We start from the raw sequence: 24,200 nt of genomic DNA, 5'->3' as shown, positions 1-24,200 counted from the left end.
GTGTGTGACAGCAAACCACAGCCAGCCCCTGTCCCAAGGGCTGCATTCAGAAACCATCGAGCACGTCCACAGTGACAGAGCAGACACTCCCGTGCTTCTAAACCCACCAGTCACTCAGCAGAGTCACTCACCCTGCCTTCCTTCCCACCTGCATTGCCCCCTCCCCAAGGAAATGCTAATTTAGGAGAACTTGGATTCAGCTCTCCAGTTCATTAGAAAGTTTTAAGCATTTATATTCAATCATGCTCAGCATGTGCTCCCTGTGTTCAGATTAGCTTTCAGTGGACTGTTTTAATTTTGTTTTAATTTGCAAATGAGGTAGGTGAGAGTCTGGACCTGAAGCAGGAATGGCTCAGCTCATTCCCAGCCACACTTTGGTGTCTCTGGCTCAAAGGATGAAGCACTGGAAAAGCTGGGTGGGGGAACTGGAGTTGGGGAGCTGCTTTCAGACTGAACATACCTTGAGGAAGCTGCTGTTAACACTGCAGGTAATCCATTGCTTTTTCCATTCAAGGAATTGCAGATGGGCAAAATAAATTAACTTTCCAGCACAGAGGACTTTAGACTACATCTACCATACCTCATGTTATGATTTGTCACAGAGTATCATACAGAAGTGTAGAATCTTTAAGGCTGGAAAAAAAACCCCAAGACCATCAAGTTCAATCTTTGACCAAATACCACGTCCCCAAAACCATACCATGAAATGCCATGTCTACTCATTTTTTGAACACTTCCAAGGATGGTGATTCCATCACTTCACTGGAAAAATTGTTCCAGTGTCTGATCACTCTTTCATTGAAGAATTTGTTCCTAATATCCAACCTGAACCTCCCCTGGTGTAACTTGAGGTCACAGATATATTGGAATTTTTATTAATACTCAGTAATATCAAAATACTTTAATCAGCCCTTCATGAACAAGGCTGAAAAGTCACTGAAGTACTTCAAACACTTCTAAAAGCAAGAGGAAACAGCCATTGTGGGGGAGTTTGTATGGTACCAATAAGTTTTCACTGTTTGATGACTCTTTAGTATAAATTGATGGGTTTTCCTCTCTTTCCAGTCCTTACAAACCACAACTGCAGCATTTCTTTAGTTGGTAATATGAGGAGGCAATTTGCAACAGAAATGGAATAAAATTTCAGTTACCATAACCACACCCAAAAAACACAGGATCGCAGAATCACAGAACACCCTGAGTTGGAAGGGACCCATCAGGACCATCAAATCCAACTCCTGGCCCTGCACAGGACAGCCCCAAGAGTCACACCATGTGCCTGAGAGTGCTCTCCAAAGGCCCCTTGATCCTTTAAATTTGGGCCACCATCATGTCCAGCCAGCCTCAGCTCAGCAGAAAACTGAACTAACATCCCTTTGCACATTTCGCCCGTGCAAGACCCCAAGCCATGCCTGTAGAGTGGCTCCTGCCTTTGCAAAGTGTGAAATACCAGGAACCAGCCCCCTCCCTTCCTCAGCATCATCACACCCTGCCACATGTTGATTTATTGGGCTCTCAAAATGGTTTATTACAGGAGAGTGTTTCTGCCCTGATTCCCACCCTTACACATGCACTGAACCCTCACCTCTGTCTGAAGCCTCTTTGAGTTTAGGTTTGTATCTTTTCATGGAGTTATTTTCTTTTCTTTTTTTTTTTTTTTTTTTTTAACAGAAAATAGATTGCCATAAATTTTGCCCTTTCAAGAGTTTACTGACAGAGTGGAGTTGCCCTCAGTCACATCTGTTTATCCTGGTAAGCACATTTATAAAGTGATTTCCCATCCTCGTTATTCTGTCAGTGGCATTTCACACTGCAGCTACTTTAATGCAGCATTTTATCACTTGTCCTGGGGGCTGCTGACAGCTGCCAATTTCAAGGCTTCATTCCAATCTTAATTTTCTTCTTTTTCTTTTCTTTGCCCTCACTACCTTTCCCTATCTTCTCCTTTATTTCCAGAAAAAAGGGAAGTTGGATGAGTGCAATGAACGCTGAGGATTTCCTTTCCCCTTTAACACACAGACATTATAATCCCATAATAATCCCATAATAATCCCATAATGTGAAGTGTGTTAGCGAGGAAAAGTTAAAATTCAGGAGAGTGCAGCAACATTTCACTTAACTATTGGACTTTTTCATCTTTTTCTCTGAAAAAATCCTCCATTAATGCTCCTGGGATAATATTTCCCTAAAATTGGATTGTTCATCTCCCAGGGAAGGTACTTTGTGCTCTTGATTGCTGTGATCCTCCTGCCATCCAGAATTACCTAAATCACACCAGAATAGGCTACAATCCAGATCAAAGCACAGGAGGACAGAAATTCTACTCAAGGAATGCTTTTTAGACCTCCTTGAAACAGTTCCCTTCTTGCCACAACACCCCTATTTTATAAAACCATAGAATCATTTAGGATGGAAAAGACCTTTAGGACCATTGAGTCCAACCATTAACCCAGCACTGCCAAGGCCACCACTAAACCATGTCCCCAAGTGCCACATCTACACATTTTTAGCCGCTCCAGGAATAGTGACACAACCACTTCCCTGTCCCAGTGCTTGACAATCTCCATGTGAAGGATTTTTTCCCCTAGTATCTGATCTAAACTTCCCCTGGCATAGCTTGATGCCATTTCCTCTTGTTCATTTATTTTGGAGAAGAGACTGATCCCCTCATTGGTCTATCCATGACCATCCTAGGAAAATGTTTAGGGTCTCAGGCTGAGTTTGCTCATGCCTTAATGGTAATTTCTTGTTTTCCCAGTGTTCCAGCAAGGAGAGTTTTACACAGCAAGAAAACTTCACAGGAGCCTGTTCCAGTGCCCAACCACCCTCTGGATGAAGAACTTTTTGTTAACATCCAGCCTAAACCTCCCCTGACACAGCTTCAGGCCATTCCCTCGGGTCCTGTCACCGTCACCAGAGCAGAGATCAGTGCCTGCCCCTCTTCCCCTCACAAAGAAATTGTAACTGCAGTGAGGCCTGTCCTCAGTCTCTTCTCCAGGCTGAGCAGACCAAATTGCCTGAGCCTTTTCTCACATCCCTCCAGAATAAAAATAATGTTTTGGCAGCACCAGAAATGTTTGCCTGGTTTGAGATACTGCTACTGGTTTGCAAGGTCAGATCGAAGCGGGTCTTGCATCATTCTCCAAGACCAAAAGAAAAATCTCATCTTGGCATGGGCCAACGATTCTCTTACTCACATTGTCACTTAGTTTTACGAAATAGTAAAAACAATTTTCTTCTTCTGATCTGCAATTAACATGAGTTTCAATTACTGGGATTTTCTTCCAATGGAATCGATTTTTTCCCCTTTTTGTTGCTGGAATGTACAATCACGTTGGTGAAAAAGGGCAATGTGCCAGAATATTACTTAGATAACCCTGGCGTGCTTAAATGGAAGGCTTTTCATCTATTCAATTAAAAATACACAGCAAAATCAGGACACTGGGATTTTTTGATTTCATTATCCAGACTGATGGCTTATAAATGCATTTACTCACGGCATCGTCAGTCTGTGATTATCTAGAGAATTGAATCATAGAAAGGTTTGGGTTAGAAGTCACCCTAGAAACCATCTGGTTATGCCATACTCTGAGGAGGAAGCAGAAAACAAGTAGATCAAGAATGGCCTTTGAAAAACAAATACTTGTTATTTCCTTAAATTCTTCCAGAGATGCTCCATCCCTGGAACTGTTCAAGGTCAGGTGGACAAGGCTTTGAGTAACCTGATCTAGTGGATGGCATTCTTCTGTGGGGCAGGGGGGGGTTGGAATTAAATGATCTTTAATGTCCCTTCCAACCCAAACTTTTCTATTATTCTCTGATTTTTATGATTCTATAGATGCAAGTTCAAATTAAAAAAAATTCAGGTGACAAAAATCTTCTCGACTCAGACACAAAGGGAGGAAGTTCTCTAAGCCATTGGGGTGACAGAGGCTGGGATGCATCACTGCCACTCAAAGAAAAAGAAAAAAAACCCAGAAAACAGTATTTTGTCCAAACAGTCTGGCAAAGAAGCAGCCCACAGGTATCACTGATTTTGGATGTATGTTTGAGCTTTCGAGATTAACAAGGGGAGATTCTATACAGCACATTAAGAGAAAGAAGCTGATCATGGGTCTTGATAGAACAGATGTCTAAAATCAGTTTCATAGAATATTTTAAGACTTAAAGTCAAGCAGGGACACCTACACCCTGGAAATCTCCAGTTATGGGAAAAGCACCTTGCTCTGGGTGACAAGAAATCCCAATGACCTGCAGAATCCCCCAGCCTTGCTAACAGGAACATCCAATCCCTGTTTAGGAACAAGCCCTGGTTTTTTTTTGTTTGCAGATTGCCAATTACAAACAACTGTTCTTCACAAAAAATCTTGGCTGTTTGCATGATGAATACAGTAATAAAACTTTACACATTGTGGTAAAATGGCTAAAACAGAACAAAGCAACAAAGCACATGCAAGGCTGTGATAGCCTGGTTCTTCTAAGGAAAATCACAGCTCACAATTCCTTAAACAAGTTGATAACTCAGTGGAAATGAAAAAGAAAGTCCAAACCAGCTGCTTTAATTTTCTTTTGGATTATAGAGGTCTGTGATGTTTTCACTCCTCAGGTGACTACAGAAGGTAACTACCATGGAGAGAGGTACAGAGCAATGTCAAATGCAAAAGCAGGTCAGGAGAAAGAAAAAAGAAAGAAAAAAGGGAATAAAAACCAAACAAAAAACTAACCCAAAATTAAAAGTAGGTCAGTTTTCATCCTGACAAAAGGTTAACAGCCAGCTTTCTCTAGGCATTTTGCTGGATGCCACATTGTTAAATATAAATGATCCAGGAAGGTGAATCACTGGCAGAGAGAGAGGAAAAAAAATCCCAAAAAAGAAGACCAAACACTCATGTCATCATGATAATCCTGCAAATTCCATGTTAGCATGAAAGCTCTATTCAGATGCACCAGACTGTAACCTTTGGTGAGCTCCCTTGGGGCAGGAGCTGGATACAGAACTATCAACAAACCCAGGACCACTTGAACAGTCTCACCTGGAGGCTACACAGGGGAAGTGGGCACAGTTATTCAGGGACACGGGGGTTACAGGTACAGCCAAAACCTCCAGGCAAGCCTTGAGACTGGAAGATGGAAAAATCTGCCAGGAAAAATGGAACGTGGAGCTGAGTCTGGCTGCCTGGTGAGAAGCAGGGCGTTCCCAAAACCCCGGGAGGATCTGGCTAAACATTACCAGGTCTCAAAATACCCTAAAAGGTGCCCGAATCCAACCAGACTGAATTTGGGCAGCTGGGTTTGGACCCTGTGGGATGTGCCAGCTGGATGTGAATGCCAGGCTGCATCCAGAGCAATGCCCAGAGTGCAGGGCAGTGAGATGATATCGTCTGGAATGGATGGAATAATGAATAGCGTGGACTTGGTACACAAAAGATGTAGAAGACAATGCCTGGGGGCAATCACAGGGCAGAACCAGGCTGTATTTCTGTATTTAGCCTCATCAAGGCTGGACAGGGCTGCTGCAAACATCAAAAGGTGCTAACCACTTTCAATAATATGACTGTGGATGATGTTCAACACTGACAAATTCAAGTGTAAGGGGGGAAATGAAAATTCCTCCTGCAGCAGAGAGGCTTGAGCAGCCTAAGGAAAACCCCTGCTTAATGCACTGGTGCTTCCAGAAGAGCAAACAAAGTATGAGGACACACAATGCAGCAGGCACTAAATAACACAGGGGTGGCAGTCTGGCACCACTTAATTTATCCCTGTGCTGATGCAACACAGGCAGTGAGTGCCAGCGCCTTGGTGGCTGACAGGAACAACGTGGCCGAGGCAGGTGGCACTCCAGTGGCACTCCTGACCCCAGATCTCAGGGGAGAGGGACCTGCCTCACCTCGTTTGAAGGTCACCGAGCATCAGAGAGCCTTCAGTACAAAGCCATCTGCTCAGCCACCCACTCGACCCAACCCACCGTGGCGCAGGGACGTCCTGATGCCTACGGAGAAAACCCACCTGGGAAACAAAGCTCTGGCTCCTCACAGCTCCTCCAAAGCTATTGTGGCAGCCTGTTTGATGGCACACAACAATAGGTGCTCCAGCTCCATAGGAATTGGGAGAAAAAGAATAGCAAGAGGTATTTTATATAATCGTCTTTAACCCAAACCTCACCACTCCCACACAGAGTGCTGCAAAATTAATCAAAGCCAGTTTCGGGGGGAGTGGAGGGATGGAGAACAAGAAAAGAGGGCTCTGACTGATCTAGATTTGACGCCTTTACTCTTTTCCCCATGGTATAACAACTGCATGGGTTTGGTGGGGATGCACTGGTTGTACTGGTGCCCTGGGGACATCAAAGCTGTACAAACTCCTGATATGACACTGTCCCCAGTTAGGAGATGATGGTGCTACTCTGATATTGGAGATTTTCACCTTGCCCCTCAGCCTGCTCCAGACTTTCTCTGGGTTGCAGATTCCAGCCCTGAAATCCTTCTGGACTGCCCTCTGCCTGCAGCAAGGATGGTGATCCCACGAGGTCTTGTCAGCCCTAGGAACACACAGCAGGAAGGAATACTAAAAAATATTCCATCTGACTGCTTCCCGCCCCCCAGCAAAGGTCCAGGGCAAAGACTGGGACAACAGGGAAGAACCACAGCACCCTGAGATTTAGGGGATAACACAATACCTTGAGGGATGGACAAGGACAGAAAAACATTGAAAGATGATCTAGTGTGGCAGGATCTGCTTGAGTGTGGCTGTAAAATACCTTGTGCTCCTGCAAAAACACCCAGGGGAGAGGAAAGCTGTGCATGACAGAAATGCTGTTCGTGCTTTTCTTCGGAGGAGTTTGAAAGTCATTCAAAAGGAGATACCAGTTCATTGACAGCATGGAAGTCAGTGGATCTATCATAATTTCCCACAGCTGGAGATCCACCCTATAGGCAAATTAACCCACTCACCAAATTCCTGAAGTTTATTTAGGGAGGTTCACCTATATTTAAAATCTTCTCTTTTATGAGAGGCTCTCCTTGGGTCTCTCCTATGAGGTGACTCAGAGGAAGCAATAATCTTCCTCCTGCCATCCAAATAAAAGGAAGTTCCTCTAAATTTTAATAGGTGAGCTGTAAAAAGTTGTGACATTCAGCAGCACCTGGAGCTGAATGGGAAGGCACAGGACTAAAAGACGCAGAGTCCTTAATCCTCAGACAGGGAGGCAGGTGACTGGTGGAGAAACGCACAGCCAGTTCCCTGTTTGCATTTAAAGCTCTTTATTCCCTGGCTCAGCAATTCCACTGCGGCATTTATTTTTAATGCTTTATTTTTGCAATTTGATTTTCTAATGGCAACACCTGAAGTCACCTTCCTTAACCCTTCTCAGTGATATGAATCAGACAGAACATCAGGGGGAAACAACCGAGGGAACGCGACTTAGCCCTGTCAGACTTCAGGAGGAGGTGACTCCCTCCTAAGCAATCAGCACCAACATGCAAAGATGCAGCATTTCCTTTTATTTCCTCCTGATACACTCGGGATAGAAGGACCTAATCCCAAAAGTCCTTGCATCCCAGTGCTGAGACTTATATTTACAACAATGTGCCGAAATCAGGGAGCCAGAGTAGCTATGGGGTTTGCTCTTCATTTCTTTCTGCCCACCCCTCCCATCCCTACTTTACATTTTTTGAATTCAATTAGCACGGAAAAAGAGGATGGGAAGAAATACCTTGCGTGACAACTGAAATGCTCCAGAAATTTCATTTTTAAGGGCTATTTTAAAGGATCATGCCAAATACAGGGGCTGATGCTTTCAGAGTGACTTTTGGGTCTGGGCTGCTCACAGAACCCAGTAATCAAATCAGGCAGAAGGACTGAAGCTTGCAGCAATTTGCAGGATTTTTATAGAGACTGTCAAAACAAGACTAAATATGAAATTCTGCTGAATCATTGCTGATCAAGACATCCTTCACTTTGCCTCTTTAGTGGTCTCCCACTCCCCACTGCACCCCACACTGAAAAAAACCCAAAAATAAAGAGACACTTCTGCTCTCATCTGAATTTTGTTGAGAAAGACACAAATCCCTGGAAACCATAGGAGGGAGACTCTCAGGAGTAGTTGTGTCTGTTTTGGGCAGTGGGGATGATGCCTTAAGTTTTATCTGTCATGTTTTCAGATTCTGTGCTGCTTAGGTGCAGTTCTGAGCCTCACATTCAGTGTCACTCAGCTCTCTTCACAGAGCAGGGAGAGAAAAAAAATCCTTTTCCTGCTGAGGACCAAGGACAACTTTCAGGCCCAAAAGCACAGACAATGGTGGGCTGAAGAGAGGAACAAGAAGGATGAGACCTCACAACCTGAAACTGTAATTGTACAATTAAACCCCAATATGCAAATGGACCAAAACTTATAAAAAATGTAAGATCTCGTAACGGGTCAGCCATTTTTGTGACTATTCTTAGTCACACCCTGGGTGCAGCCTTGATCAGGCTCCTGTCCTGCCCAAGGTAGATCCTAGAAGCCTTTCAATAAATATCTACTTTATTCTCTAGCTCTGTCCAGTCTCTGTTTCAGGTCAGCCTTTAAAGCATCAGGGAGAGCACATGGGTTGCTTTGTGCAACCCCCTTCAGCTGCAGTGATCGTGGACAGGCGCTTTCTTGTCTGAGACTGAACCATCAGATTAATTCAGTCCTTGTTAAACTGAAGTTTTCTGAAGGCACTTTGGTTCACCCGTTTGGTACAGATGACAGAGCATCTGCAAAGGCTCCATTCTGAAGGGAAACAAATGCCCAGTGTGCAGAGCAGACCCACTTCTTAGGGCAGTCCACCGCCTCCCTGGGGTCTGGGCTAAAGATGTGAAGAGTAAACTTCCTATCTTGCTACAACCCTCAGATTATTGTCCATTATTGATTTTTTTTTCTGCTAGGTAGCAATGAAGTTGCAATTAAAAGGACAATCCAGAGACTTCAGGGGCCTGGGATGACTGATCAAAGGATCTGGAGCACAAGAAGTGTTGTCCTCTGTCCTCCCACGAGGTTGCAGTGAGGTGGGGCTTCTCTCTTCTCCCAAGTAACAAGCAGTAGACAAGAAGAAATGGCCTCAGGGTACACCAGGGGAGGTTTAGGTTGGATATTAGGAAAAAAAAAAAAACCTTAAAGGGTTGCCCAGGATAGTGGTGGAGACATCATCCCTGGGGGATTTAAAAGATGTTTAGACGTGGCACTTGGGGACACAGTGTAGTGATGAGTTTGGCAGTCACATCAAGGGTTTGAATTCCTTATCTGAAAGGCCTTTTCCAATCCAAACAACTCTATGATATTGTAATTCCTCCAACTCACTGGATTTGTGGCCAATTCCTAAAATTGGTCAGCCAAAGAGACAGTAGCTGTTACCTTCACACACTGGTCTTGCAGATGAAGTTGAGTTTTTTCCTGCATGAGGAGATAGCAGCCTTTTCCAAGAGTGTGCAAGAGCTCTCAGGGCTGTATGAGATTTAAAGTTGCTCCTCCTCAACACCAACAGATATTTGGGCTCTCACCACTTCCAGGAGAGCAAAGGGTCTGCCAGGAACCATGAGAGGGGCAAAATGAGCAAAGAGTTCTTCTGCAGCCAGCAATAAAGCATTGTTGAGAAAATCAGCACATGCTAATCGAAGTCTCCAGCACTCATCTCCAAGCACTGAATCTCTTGTGCACATCAGTCTCAGGCCCAAAACACCCACAAACTCATCTTTTAATCCCTCAACACCACGTTGTCTGACACAACTCACATTCACTTGTAGGCTTCCTCTCAGGTGTGTTTTACATGTACAAGCACAGAGCAGATCCTCCCCCCCTGCCCTCACTCCTCTCGCCTCATCTTCACATCTGAAGATTTTCCACAGGGCACGAAGTTCTCGGTCTCTGACAGAGCAATCTGTGCTCTCAGGGAAGACAGGCTGCTGTTCAGCATCTCGTGATAAAGTCATGATATCATGGATGAAACTTCACATCCCAGCAAGTGATGCACTGCTTGAGAAACTGAGCCAGCTCACACTTCCCAGCACATTTCCAGAGTGGCTGCCCCAGGCCCTGCTCTGGCCCAGGTGCTGGTGCAGGGCAGGGCTGTTCTGCTCTCAACAACAGCCCGTGGTTCGGTGTCTAGGACGGGGACAAAGAACAGGGAGGGGTCTCTCCTGTGCTTCTGAAAGGATTTTATTCCTCAAGGAAGGCAGTGATGAAAAAACCAAAAAGTCGGCGTCTTGCACAGTCTTGTAAACAGGGGAGGAACAAGGGGAGGATGCAATTCTTCATCCAATCAGGGATACAACAGGGAGGAGATTAGGGAGGGACTCAAAATATGAGAACCAAGAGGGAAGACAAAGGGAGTGAAAAGGGTCACATGGACCAACAGGGCCTCCTGGAATAGGGGAATTCCAGGGAGAGGTTTAGGACTTGTTTCAGTCCAGGTTTCTTCATCTCGGCCGAGGTCTGGATGAAAGACATGGGAAACTCAAGTTTGAGTTCAGACTTGGTTGTTTATTATCTCTTATCTATTTACAGTATATATAGACTCACTAGGTGTGAGTTCCAACTAGCAAGTTAGAGAAACGAGGTAAAATGGCCTCTAACTCTTTCCAAGGTTATTTAAGGGATAAGTACCCAATACCAAGGTGACACCTACATTATTTATGTTTTTGACCCAATAATGACCATCCAAGGCCGGCAATGCGGACATTTTTCATCAAATTAGAGAAAACCACTCAAAGCCATGAAGAAGAGGGAAGAAGGTGAAGAAGAAGGACTTAGATGTCTAACACCCAAAATCTTCCATCTTGACCCACACACAGCACTATACACTAAAATCTCAAAATCCAAGTTTCCAGCATTCCAACAAGGACTGACAGGGAATTCTCCAGAACAAGGGGTAGGAATCTGGGAGGATTGACATGACGTAGAAGAGGTAACAGGTGAGTCTAGGGGGTGAATGACACCCAGGAGAGTGAGGAGAAAACTTTGGGTAAAACCATACATGTCGGGGGGAAATATTAACAAACCATTCAAAAGGGTTTACAAAAATATGCATAAAGAAAAACACACCACCACAAGCAAGCCTCCCCCTGTAGGGCAGATCTGCCTTCAGTTACAAATGATGATCAGAATTTTCCTTGATCTTCATCCAAGCTGAGTGGATGACTGTTTTCTGAGCAGGAGCACACTCCTTCTGCCTCGCAATTCAAACATGGGGAGAAAAATTAGAAGCTAAACATGCCAGATCTTGTATTTGGATTTCTCATCCCAGCACAGTCTGAAGAGAATTGGGTATGGAAGTGTAGAACAAGCAGCATTTAAATCCTGGCACTGATCCTGACTCTTTCCCAGGTCTTAAGTAAGGCATTTACATTTCTATGGAGCTCCACCGGCAGAGAAACAATCCATAATGTCTCAGTTTCTCCAGCTGTGAAATGGGAATAGGAGCACGGTGAGAAATCTGTGGCAGCTTTTATCCCTCGTGGGACAGCTGACAAGGGAAGATGAAACTCAGGAACATTTGTTCCAAAAATCACCAGCTCCAAAGGCAGAGTTAAAAATAAGCAGATGTTTGTTGTTGTAGGTACAGCACAGAACCATGGAATGGTTTTGGTTGTAAAAGACTTTAAAGTTCATCCAGTTTCAACCCCCTGCCATGGGCAGGGACACCTTCCACTATCCCAAGTTTCTCCAAGCTGCATCCAACCTGGCCTGGAACAGTTCCAGAGATGGGGCAGCCACAGCTTCTCTGGCCAACTGTGCCAGAGCCTCACCACCCTCACAGGAAAGGGATTTTTCCTAATAGCTGATCTAAATCTGCTCTCTTTCAGTTTAAAGCCATGAAACAGTTTAAAACCTGGAAAAAAAAGGTCTTAAACATTCACAGGAATACTTTGAGTGATCCAGAAGAGTCATTTTAGTTCTGACAGCTTAGTAGAAGGTAAGAGTAAAATTACAAAATCTCTCTGGACATGTGTTGATCTTTGATCTAAATTCCTTCAACTGCAATACCTTGGCCTTAAATTACAAGATATTCAAACCTTTTTCTTTATATCAACAAGAGCCCACATTTTCAAAAAATGCAGATTTTGATGCCAACATGAGCAAACCACGCCTGCATTCCAGCTATTGCTGGACAAGAGAGATCTGAGTTCTTCTGAAATGTGACTCTGGTTGTATCTCTGCATCAAAGTCACAGAATCACAGAATGGTGTGGGTTGGAAGGGACCTAGAAGATGATCTTGTTTCCACCCCTTGCTGTGGGCAGGGACACTTTCCACTATCCCAGGGTGTTCCAAGCCCCATCCAACCTGGCCTTGGACATTTCCAGGGATGGGGCAGCCACAGCTTCTCTGGGCAAACCCACTGATGGCACACAGACCCACAGGGCACAGGGTCACCTCAAAGGACTTCTCCTCCATCTTTCTGATGGGTAAAATATTCTAACTATTTCCCCCAACAAATGACAATTGCTGTATGAACAGAGGAGCAAAGCATGAACTGCCTGTGGTGACAATGGATGGGAGAGGAGGCAGAATGAGGCTGACTTGGGAGGTCACACAGGCAGGGAAGTAGAGAAGTTTTGTCCTTAGACCGAAGCAAGATTAACACATGAACTTTTGGTAGCCCTCAGTGGTGCAGTCAAAGGAGGTGGAGAGATAATGGGATCATGAGATCACAGGATAATTTAGGTTTGAAAAGGCCACAGGAGAGCTCTGGTCCAGCCTCTCACTGCACAGCAGGACCAACTCTGAGGTCAGACCAGGTTGCTCAGGGGTCCAGCTAAGAATTTGCAATGAAGGAAATATATTATAATACTAAAATTTGCAATTCTCTGTAGTTCCTAGGTGAGTCTTAATAGTCTTTCTGCCTCAAGTGAGCTGTCTGAGAGCCTCAATACAGATGGGAAGAGGTGACTTCAGTGCAGAGAAAGAAATGACAACCAGAGGAGACACTCTGGGTAGATAAATGGTGAAAAGGGTGGTGGGGATAGACAGTTCTGTAACATCCTCTTTCATAAAGGAGCAATTAAAATATTAAAGAACACCTGAATTAAATGAGCCTGCATAGTGCAGAGGGCATAAACTAATACTGTCTTTGTCATCAGCCTCTAAAATTTGACATTCATTGTTAGCAATGTTAAGAATGTGATTTTCAGTCTAATCTCTGTGAGGATGTGGGAGAATATTCCTGTCAAGGATAATTTATAAAGGACCAGGCACCTTTTGGTAAATAGGAGGGAATGGGAACTGGTCTTGCTGTGAAATGTGGATTTCATTGTCCTTCTCAGTCATCTCTTCCCTTGTTACCTCTGTGGGGTCTTTTCAATATCCTTGGTTCACTTCCCTCTCTGCTGAGCTCTGATGGGGGAGGGCTGATGCATCTCCAGCGGGTTCTTGAGATACTTCAGGGCTTTTCCAACAGGAACTTTTATATTTCCATGTTTATTTCCACATATTTCCATATTTAAATCTCACCTGCTCCAATTCCCCCCATCCTGACTGGGGAAAATTCTGACTTCCCTACCCAAAATAATTAAAAAAGAAAGCACATCAGTCAGTTCAGGAAGTTAAGAAGTCAAACCTGCAGGGACAGCTCTTTTAAACACTGCTAGAGGATCTCATCTGGTTGATGGGCTATTGATGTTGATTGTTATTAATTAGCATCACAGAACTGCAGTGTGAACCGCTCTAACCTAAGTGATAGGTGAGAGGGATAATTCCCCCTTGGGGCACCAGATCACAGCCACAAAAATTGCTGTGTGGATGAGGCATTTGATGTTTGTACTGTCTGTGCTAACAGAAATAGGGGCAAGATATTACCTTTGTTGGAACAGTCATCATCTGGTGGCAAAAACTTGGGCAAAAATGCAGTAAATGGAGGAGGAAAGTAACACATTCTTTTCACCAAAGAAATATTAACACGTAAGCAGGAGGATTTGCAGAAGCTAAACAATATTTCACCACCAGAACTGGAGATCTCTCTCTTTTCAGCTCTCAGCCTTATCAGTGAACATTGACAAGTCATACACGAGACTTTAACTCAGCTCAGTTTCTGTGGATATAAATATGCAGATGTGTCTTCCTAAAATTCAGATTGTTAGCAAATTATGTGTGTCTCAGCACTATTTTCTCCTTCTGCAGAGGAAATACTTCACTTTTAGTAGGTTCTAAAGTCCATCCCTATTCAGCAAAGCTGTTAAGACACACATAAGGGATTTGCTGAATCCAGGCTTTCATTACTGCCTCCTTCATGCAAGCTTACTGAAGGAATAGTGCATGAGGGAAAGGGTTTAGGGCAAGACTCTCTGACACTAACAGTCTTTGGATAAGGCACTGGGAATGTAAGTGAGAAAAGGAAAATTATCTCTTGCACACAGTGGAAACCTCTCCAATTTAGTTAAAAACACTTCACTACACACAGTTTAGTCATAAGGTTACACCTGAGACATGAGAAATTGCCTAGAGCTAAAAAAGATTTGTGATATATTCCTGAAACCTTGCTGTCTTGCAAAGGGATATCCAAGGCTGTACACGTATCCCTGATGAAAAAATACTGATTGCAAAAATACACAAGCTCCAAGCATTTCCATGAGGAGAGGAAGAAATACAGTTTTAGCCAGGCAAGAAAAAAAAGTTTGGACTTTTGCATGTAGTCATAGCAAAATTGATGTGTGAGCAGAAAGGAGATGATGAGAGAATCTTCACAATGTGTTACCCAGTGGTATTTCATCTCTTGCCTCTCTGTCAGGATGCACTGGGATCACAGAATAGATGGATGTGTATCAATATATTTATAACAGTAGCACTTAATAGAGAGTGGAAAAATGGAAAGAGAAGGAAACACAGCATGTGATGTGTTTGCCGTTTTAGTAATAGAACCTGAGGGAACAGTCTGGAGCTGTGTCAGGGGAGGTTTAGGTTGGAGATCAATAAAAGGTTCTTCCCCCAGAGGGTGGCTGGGCACTGAACAGGCTCCCCAGCGCAGTGGTGACAGCACCAGCCTGACAGAGCTCAAGGAGCATTTGGGAAAAGCTCTCAGGGACACCGTGGGATTCTTGGGATGTCCTGTGCAGGGCCAGGAGCTGGACCATGTGATCTTTGTGATTCCCTTCCAGCTCAGGATACTCTGTGATCCTCATAGAACCCCTGAATCTAAAATGAATGAAACTTTTTAGACCTGCCTGGCATGACAGTGACATCTTGAAAGCAACATGCTAAAGACATGCAGATTGAGTGAGAGTAGTTTTGACACAAAGGGAAATCCCTGACAGAAATGCAGGAGTGCTGGAGGCCAAAGGGGCACAGGGAGGGAGGCACAGTTCAAATCAACATTCAATGGAAATGGCCACTGCAGGATTCCACTGGGATAGGCTGTTCTTTGTTCTCCAGACTTGCTAAGGCTTCTCCCCATTTTCAACTGCTATTTTCACTGTACACCTACCTCATTTCGCCCTCAGGCTTGCAGTTTCCCACAAAATTCACCCTTAATTCACCTTGCTCTTCCCCTTCCCTAAATGTCAGTGAGGACTAGAGGAAATTTTTGTGATCAACTCATAAATCAATAGGGCTACAGCTGTACAAGGACATGGGAGATGTCTGTTCTCAGGCACTGAAACTGCACTTCATTGCATGCACATCATTAAATCCCCTTACCCTCTGAACAGTGTGGCTGCACCCAAATTGTCTCTAGAAAACATTACCTCTCAGACTGTGTCAGTAACAGGGTAAGCACTGGCTAATCTGGGTCAAAAGTGTGTCAGGTTATGCTTAACAACTAAAAAGTGTAAAGAGCAGGTTCAAGTGTCTATGGTGAGTTTAATTTACTAGTGCAGAAATTATCTAGAAATTTTCCAACAGGACTTGTGAGCTCTGAATTGGATCCATGGGGCTTTTTACACATTTCTTCTGTTCAGCTCTGGTACAACACCAAAATCCTATGTACAGTCTGCTGCTGCAGGACCAAGAACTAACAAATGGGAAATAATTGAGAAGAGAGCACTGAAGTGACTGAAAAGGCAGGGAGACCAACTTGTGATGAGGAGGATAACTGCTAGCATTTGAAGAGTTTAAAAGCCAAAGTGGAAGAAGAATTATTTGCAGGGTCCAGCAGAGTTTCACTAGGTGTAAAAAGCTGAGAATGAGAAAGGGATCTTTAGCAAGAACAGAGGGAAGCATTTCATCAACACTGAAGCCTGCTGGACCGTGAAATAGTCTCCCGAAATAAATGGTAGCAGTCCTGCAGCTCGGGTCATTTTAAATTAGACTGGGCAGGATACTGGGGCTGGTTCTTTAGGGAACAACTCAATACCAGTCCCAGGGATGGCCGTGTCAACCTGGCAGGCAGCTCTGCAGCTCAGGATAATTAGGGTCCCCAACGCTGTCACGAGGAGAGCTTGACACTCACACGGCGCCAGATCGTTCACAGATGGTGCTTGTCATGGTCTTGTGTTATTTATACATTACTCTGAGTCAAAAAGCCTCTGTGAAGAGACAGGCTGAGCCCTCATAAGTCAAAGCCCTGGACTATTGAGGCTGATGAAAGGTATAAAACAACTTGCACTAAACCCTCTAAACTGCAACCACCGGTGAGAGATTTTACCGAACACACCCCTCAGCAAGAAATGATACGTAGTAATGAGGGAACGAGGAACATGTTTGAGCTAACAAACACACTCTGCCAGACTCTGTGGGGCTTTCTTTTGTTTTATTTTTATTGTGTTTCCATTTCTGTCTGCCTGCAAAAGCTTGAGTGACAGGCATGGAGGCTGGCATCTGTCACTCCTCTTCAAAACGGATAGGGAACAAACATCAACATTTCTCAACAACGACCTGGAGGGAACAACCCCTCCTAAAAATAAAAGCATTTTCCTCACACCTGTTGCCACAACCTGTCCATCTCTCTCCTTGTCTTTTTCCAAGGGATGCATAAACTAAAATGCAGTTCTTGGGATGTCTTTTGCTGTCTTCAGGGTATCATGGAATCAGAGTGGTTTGGGTTGGAAGGGACCTTAAAGATCATCTTGTTCCAAGCCCTGTGCCATGGGAAGGGACATCTCCCACTCTCCAAGGCAGGAGAATGCCCACTCTGTGGAAGTGTGGGGATGGGAAACTGCTGTGAGAGAGGAAGAGGGCTGGTGAACCATCTTGGGGAAGTTTTTCCTCATTTCCATTCCTTGTGGCCCCTGGGGAAGCTGTCTGTATGGGGAGGATCACAGGAGACTTTCTGGATCAATACAGCATTTAGAATTTTTTTATAGATCTTTCCAGCCACCAGATGAAATTCAGTGCCGTTCCCCATTCAGTGCTTATCCATTTCTGCTCAAACTTTTATCTCCTCCCATTTTTCAGATGACCACAGGTGCAAATGAAAGGCATGGGATGGTAAATTATATATATTATGTATATATTTGCTGTGACAGAGCTTGTGCCAGCACTGAGCACTGACAATGCACATTACAGTTCAGCTCATGTATTTCTGATGGCACATTTTACAGTGCTATATATAAAGTTGTTATGGCATCTATTATTCACTGCCAATACAGTTCAAGTTAAAATAGGTTTTATATAACAGTTCAAAGCAATATTTTAAGAAATAACACTTGTGTCAAGGCTGCTGTGTCCTACCAGATTTTGACATTTCCAAGCAATAAAGATCTTTATCCAAAATGTAAGGTTTTGGCGAGACATCTCCCTTGCAGACGTCTCTGGTTTTAATCTGCAAGCAATAGCAAAAGGAGCACATTTAAATAAAATGAACAGCCAGGTGAACTTTTGACTTGGCTGTTATCTGTCTAGGTGGAAACTGGGAACTGCGAAGTGCCTCGAGGGATGTTCCTGTCAGAGAACAATGTCCCATTAACCCGAACCTCTGAAGAGATTTTGGAAAACACACAAGTGGGAAAAAGTCATTGGAACATTAAGAAAATGTCTATTATAGGCACAAGTTTATATCTGTTTTTCAGGACATAAGACAAGAGAATTTATTTCCGTATTTCTTCATCAACGAAGAAGGATTTTCTTGTAAAAAGGGCAAATTCAGTGTTTCTTAAAAAAAAGTCCCATGACTGGTACCAGCACCATGAGCTTCTCTAAAGTTGTGTGTAATCAGAAGATATCATGTTCTTTCAATTTCTCTTGTGCTGCTCAAAATCTGCATGTTTCTGGGGCTGGATATGCAGCAACATGGAAATCCCAGTGAGACCAATCTACTTGCACAAAACAAGTTCTACACAGCTCTGTTCTTCATTCTGGTCCCCAAAGAACAAAGGACAACAAATGCTATACATCAAGTCGGCAATAAATTTACTTTATTAGTTGTGTTTGACAGTTAGGAATAATGTGCCATTTTAACCTACTTGGCTACTCACTGGTTATGAAAATATACTGGAAAAAAGTTGTTGTGGTGACTGTGAGCTCAAGGAATCCACAATTTCTACTGAAAACGGGGAAGTTTTAATGTGCAAGATGAGTCCTTTCACAGGAAATATTCTCATGTGGGTCAACAAACAGAAAAGCAAAACACAGTGAAAATTATTTAAAAGCACCATCTGCTTATTCAAATACAGCTGGGGAGAGGAACAATGCCGTCCAAAAAAACTCATTTTCATTATATTTCTTTCAAAAGAGATGTTAAACAAAATACGATTGGTCCTAAATGTTTTCCCCCCTGAGGAGAAATGTTTAAGCTACATTTGAAATAATGTTTGTGGAATGCAGGCCTTGTTAGCAGATAAACAGGGATCTTTGAGAGCAAAGTAAAATGGATAGAGAAGATGGGGTAAAAACAGGTAAAAAGAAAGTGCACACATTCTCAGGAAGTAAAAGCCTAAACAACATTAACTGCTTAAGCTGGCTAAATCATTAATTGCATAAACTAAGCTATTCAGAGGTAAGTTCATACTAGGCAGAAATGTATCCAGGATCAAATCAATAGATACAAACCCTGCACAATACATGAACATAGGTATTTGTTTGGGTTTTTTTAAAGTTATTTAGGATTGTGATTGGGTTCACTTCATCCCTCTCAACCCCCCCACCATGGCCACATGCTCCTCTGCAGCTTGGTGCAGAGACATCAGTTTGTGGCACAGAAATTGGATTTAAGCAGCAAAATAAATAAAGATCTCTCCAAGGAGACACAACTGCACATCTTGACTTTCCAAAGCTGGTGTGCTTGAGGCTGCCTTGGGTGTTGTCATTCCCCACTGCCTAATGGGCAACTACTAAATGTGTTTTGATGGGTTTTTTTTCCTGGGGAGGACAGGGGCAATATAAAGACAAACTAAAAAAGGCTCAGACTATATTTCAAACAAACGGCATCACAAAATCATAGAAACCTCAGAGTGGCTGAGGCACCACAGTGGGGTCATCTGGTCCAACATCCCTGCTCAAGCAGGGTCATCCCAGAAAACAGTGCATAAGATTCTACTCAGAATATTGCATATCTCCAGTGAGCTGGTGGTGGTGTTCACAAGATCATGTCAGAATCACATTTGCTACCATCCCTCCTGAACATCAAAGTGCAGGAACAGCCCAAAGCATGAACTTTCTTTGCAACAAAGTTCCCTACAGTTTGTCCTGCTGGATGCACCGAGATCCCTCGAAGTGCAAAATGACAATTCACAGCCAAAGATACCCAGCGAGAAAACATTCTTTGACAGTTTCACCCCCAGTAATGGACACAAGTCCACAAAGCTCATTCATCTCCGCTCAGTGAACCACAACAGAAATTAGACAAACACTGACCTCGACCCACTCCTGTAAAACTGTCAAAATTTCTGACTTGGAGGGTTGAGTCATATGTGTCCATCACTGTTTGCAAACAGAGGTCCCAACCTCAAAGCACCAGCTCCCAGCAGGAACTTTTGTCCCCTTTTTGCACTGTTAACTCAATCATAATTCTTGCTGCACTGAAATCCAAAATCTATCCTGATAAAATTAGCTCAATCCAATTAAAGGACAAAGTATAGCCCTTAATTAAATGTTCTGATTATTCTGAAGCCCTCTTTTTTTGGTTCATCTTGAGTTTAAGTCTGTAAAAGCATACAAATTAGGAAGGTTTAACATGTTCTTGTTTTACCCATTTATCGCTTAAATTTAACTAACAAGAGTTTCCCAAAAGCGTAAAAAGGAAAGTATAAAAAGAAAAATGTGGGATGTTTAACTTATTCAGGCCTCTTTTTGTTCCTTTCATTGCATATTTTTACAGCCCTTTGGAAAAAAGAAAAAAAGAGGAATAAAAATAATATGTCCTCTTTTAACTACATCAAGAATGTCCAAATACTTTGATACGGCAAAATATTGAATAATTTGAAAAGGTTAACAAGCTATTTCCCTTTGTCTACCTATTATTCTCTCTGATGGTAAAGCTGAGTGGTTTTTGCCTGTGACAAATTTCAGATTTGCGTGCACTGAAGAAGTTGTTTTGCAGCAGAACCCAGCTCAATTAAAGCACCTCACCACAGACTCTGCTGTGGAAGGCTCACAGGGAAGAACCCAACCATCAGCCCATGAACACTAATTAACTCTTGTCCTTTTCATTACAAACCACACAGATTTCCAACTTTTCCTTCTATCACTGATTCCCATGTTTGGATATCCTTGATGACCTCCTCTGTTTTTAGCAATGCTGCACTGGCAGCGATGCAAATCAGCATTTCCTTTGTGTTGATAAGGGCACAAGGCAAGGATTCTGTGCTCCCAGCTCACAAAACCGTGGTGGGAGGAGGTTACTGACCTCAATCTGCTGAATGGCCTCTTCCCGCTGGCGGATGGCTTCCAAATCCTCCTCCGTGATTTCTGAGAGCAGGGCTTGGTCCTGGCCCTGGTTCTGCCACACACCATCCCCTCCGTTAAAGATCTTCTCATCGTCAGGCAGGTCAGAGAAGGGGGTCTTAGGGCTCTGCTGAGATGGGAGAGGGGAAAGAAAGCAAAGGAAGTGTAAATGTTTTCCAGTTTTACACAGCTTTAGTGTAGGGAAAGAAAATATTCATATAAGAGATGGCGTAAACTGTGGTGAAAAGGTGAAGAGGAGAAAAGTAAATTATATGAGAGGAAACGTTTCAAGTCTCAAACAAAATGTTAGGATGTGAAGTCAGATCTCCTGAGCTACCTTTGGGCCCCAGTAACCAATTTTGATTTCCCACATTTCTGACAGAACAAAACGTTATGTGCAGCTGAAAAATAACGCATTTACCTTGTTTCATTTCCCTGCAAATTCTTTCTGAATTAGACACTTGGGAACAGAGAAGTCCTACTCATTTGTCATGCAGATTTTATGATCCAACTTGCAACATTCAAAATACAAAGGTTCCAATCTTCTCCATTTGTGAGATAAACAGCACAGCTTAAGAAAGGGGAAATCACTGCATGGTGTGAGCACAGAGTGATCAGCTTGAGCTGAACTCACAGGTTTGTGGTGTTCACTCTGTGGAGTTGACCTGGTTTTTCTGACACATCTGATCACAGCCACAGAGTCACAGAATGGTTGGGGCTGAAAGGACCCCAAAGATCATCTCATTTGACCCCCTTCCTTGGGCAGGGACACCTTCCACTATCCCAGGTTGCTCCAAAACACCTCCAACCTGGGCTGGAACACTTTCAGGGATGGGGCAGCTACAGCTTCTCTGGGAAACCTGTGCCAGGGCCTCACCACCCTCTGAGGAAAGAAATTCTTCCTAATATCTAATCTAAATATCTCCTCTTTCAGTTTAAAATCCATCCATGGCCTATCTGCCTGTTTAATAAGCTTGTCTCCCTCTTTTTTAAAAGCCCCTAACTTGTTTTATAAGCCTCAAGATTTTCTTCTGTTCTGGGAGCTGCACTCATATTCAGGTTCAGATTTTAAAACCTTGTTCAAGAACCAGTTGGATCTAAACAGAAGTAGGGGCAGAGGTTTAACAAGGTCTTCTCCACCCAGCCTTTAGGTTCTGTTCCTGTGTCAGGTTCAGTCCTGACTGGACTAGGAGAATGACCTGACTCAAGGTTGCTTTGTAGGCTGAGCTCAAGTTGTAAACTAAGAGGTGCCGTTGAAGGCTCTAACCTTACAACTGCAGGATTCACTTCAAACAATGTCCATGGTCCTCTAACTTGGTCTTGAGCTGAGCTTTGATTCCTAACCAGAAGTTACAATAAAAAAAACCCATCCAAGTGCTTCTGATGCTCTGAAGTTGAAAGAAGAAATGGCAGTGGCCACAGCACATCCTTGACATAAACATCCCCAAAGCCTCTGAAAGCTGTAGGAGAAAACAAGGACTCAGGGGGATGTTCAGTTCTCTGAATCTGGGTTTGTCTCAAGCCCAAACACTGGGAGTTGTGCCTGAAAAATAAAAACCTTTGCTGTCTTACTGTGGCTACATTTTCAAAATTATTAATTCCCCTGAATTCCCACAGTGTGAACAGGAAGGGAGGCTGCAGGGCATTTAGATGGAGGGGGACAGGATTGGAGAACTGGGAGGACTGGGAGGACTTGAGTCTGGAAATGTTTATTTAACTCTCTAACTCTGCTTTAATTCTTTAAAAAGTATGCAATTCCTGTATTAAGAAACAAAAGAATTTTTGCATTTGCCTACACTTAGACTTTGTCTCATGAAATTAATTCATTATTATTATCCCCATACCTCATTCGAGACAAAGAAAATAACACAATGTAGTGAAGGAAGTGGGGTGATGAAAGAAGTAGAAGGAAATAGGAATATCAGCAGCAAACAGTCAAGTATCTTTCAAAATATGAACAAAAGATGAAAATCTTTAACATTAATGTTTTACTTTGTTTCACCTTCTGCTTTCCAGGGATCTACTGAGAAAGGGTGTGTTACAGGAGGCAAATCATCATTTAAAATTAGGTTAAAGATTAATTTACACTTTATAAGACATATTTTAATAGGATTAAGATACTCTGGGGGTATTTTATTCACTAATTACTACGTGCCTTGGACACTAACTTCCCTAGTAGAGTGTTTCAGTGCCAAAAGAGTGTATTAATGGACTCTGGAAAAAATCCTTGGGGTATTCTAATGCTTCATTTAGTGACAGAGGTGTCCTCTCATCTTCACCAGTGGGCTCAAATGAGCAGAGGCAAACTTCACATGGCCAAGTGGGCTGGAAGATCCCAAGATTTTGTCTTAAGGAGACACAGGAAAAGTGTTCTGATGAAATCTGTGTGCTGTGGTCACAGCAAGGACCTCAATGCCCATGGATGGACACTCAAAGCCATGCTTGTCTTATGCAGGTCTGAATTTTGGTGGAAAGACAGCAAATTTACCAGTGTTCAAATGCTTCCTGTTCTGCTGTGGGAGCACAGGGATAACAGGAGAGGCAGCAACCAGCTCTTCAGATTAGGTTGTAAATGTACCATAAATATGCTTTATCTTGGCCTGTGTCAACTTTCTTTGTCAGAATCACTTGCTGGGCCCAGTATCTGTAAATAACACATCCCCCCTGCAAATTCCTCAGAAAACACATTGCAAGGGCTGCTGCTCAGTCATCTTTTAGAAGAAAACCAGCTATCCATGTGTTTAAATAGGTAAAGGTCTAGACACAGATCGTTTTTGCCTAAACAAAGTAGTGGCCTAAGTTAATTTCAGAGCTGCTGAAGGCAATTACTTGAGTTTGCATCCTTAACATCTTCCAAAAAAATCCAACCACGGCTGCTGAATGAGTGAATCAGTAAAACAACAGGATGCAGAGGGGCTGGTGTTTCCTTCCAGACATAAAAATGGCTCCATAATAATGTTAAATGCAGTCACCACGATCTGCTATCAGGGTCTGCATGCTGCGCTAACAAAAAAAAAGTGATTTTTTTTTTTTTTGTGCTGTCCATGGTACTGGGCCCCTAATTTCTGTGATGAAGTGAAAAAATCTTAAATCTGAAACTGTGAAGAAATCTAATCACTTCTAATGCTTCTGATTGAAAGCTGCATATAGCCAGGCTTATCAGTGCTCTTCATTCCCTTCTGAGTTATGTTCATTGCCATGTCTGACAAAACATTTTATTTATAGCAAGAAAAGATCAGATGGAGGGCACTTGCTGAGCCTCCACAGATAAAGTTCCCTTTGACACTGCACTGGAAGGGGCCATAACTCCCTGTACAGGCATTTCCACAATAAATTTGATTTAGTGCCAAATTTTATGCCCTGTGAATCTCTGTGTAATTTTCTGTCGTATTTCCTTTCATAAATTGTTAATTGGATGTGTTTGAAGTTGTTCT

At 43.2% G+C, this 24,200-nt stretch overlaps 1 protein-coding gene across 7 annotated transcripts in view; it reads right to left on the bottom strand.

Moving 5' to 3' along the window:
- Nucleotides 1–24,200, bottom strand: part of TSNARE1 (t-SNARE domain containing 1) — a 472,834-nt gene that overhangs the window by 206,766 nt on the left and 241,868 nt on the right. For 6 of the 7 annotated variants that reach the window (XM_063405835.1, XM_063406108.1, XM_063405746.1 and 3 more), the window contains one exon: nt 20,729–20,896. In XM_063405835.1, coding sequence (XP_063261905.1) covers nt 20,729–20,896 — 168 coding nt within the window. The remainder of the gene's footprint in view (nt 1–20,728; nt 20,897–24,200) is intronic. The other variant, XM_063406275.1, reaches the window with a different exon arrangement.

The sequence above is a fragment of the Prinia subflava genome, chromosome 1, assembly GCF_021018805.1.
Source record: "Prinia subflava isolate CZ2003 ecotype Zambia chromosome 1, Cam_Psub_1.2, whole genome shotgun sequence".
NCBI classification, from domain to species: Eukaryota; Metazoa; Chordata; class Aves; order Passeriformes; family Cisticolidae; genus Prinia; species Prinia subflava.
This window is presented reverse-complemented; position numbering and strand designations above follow the sequence as displayed.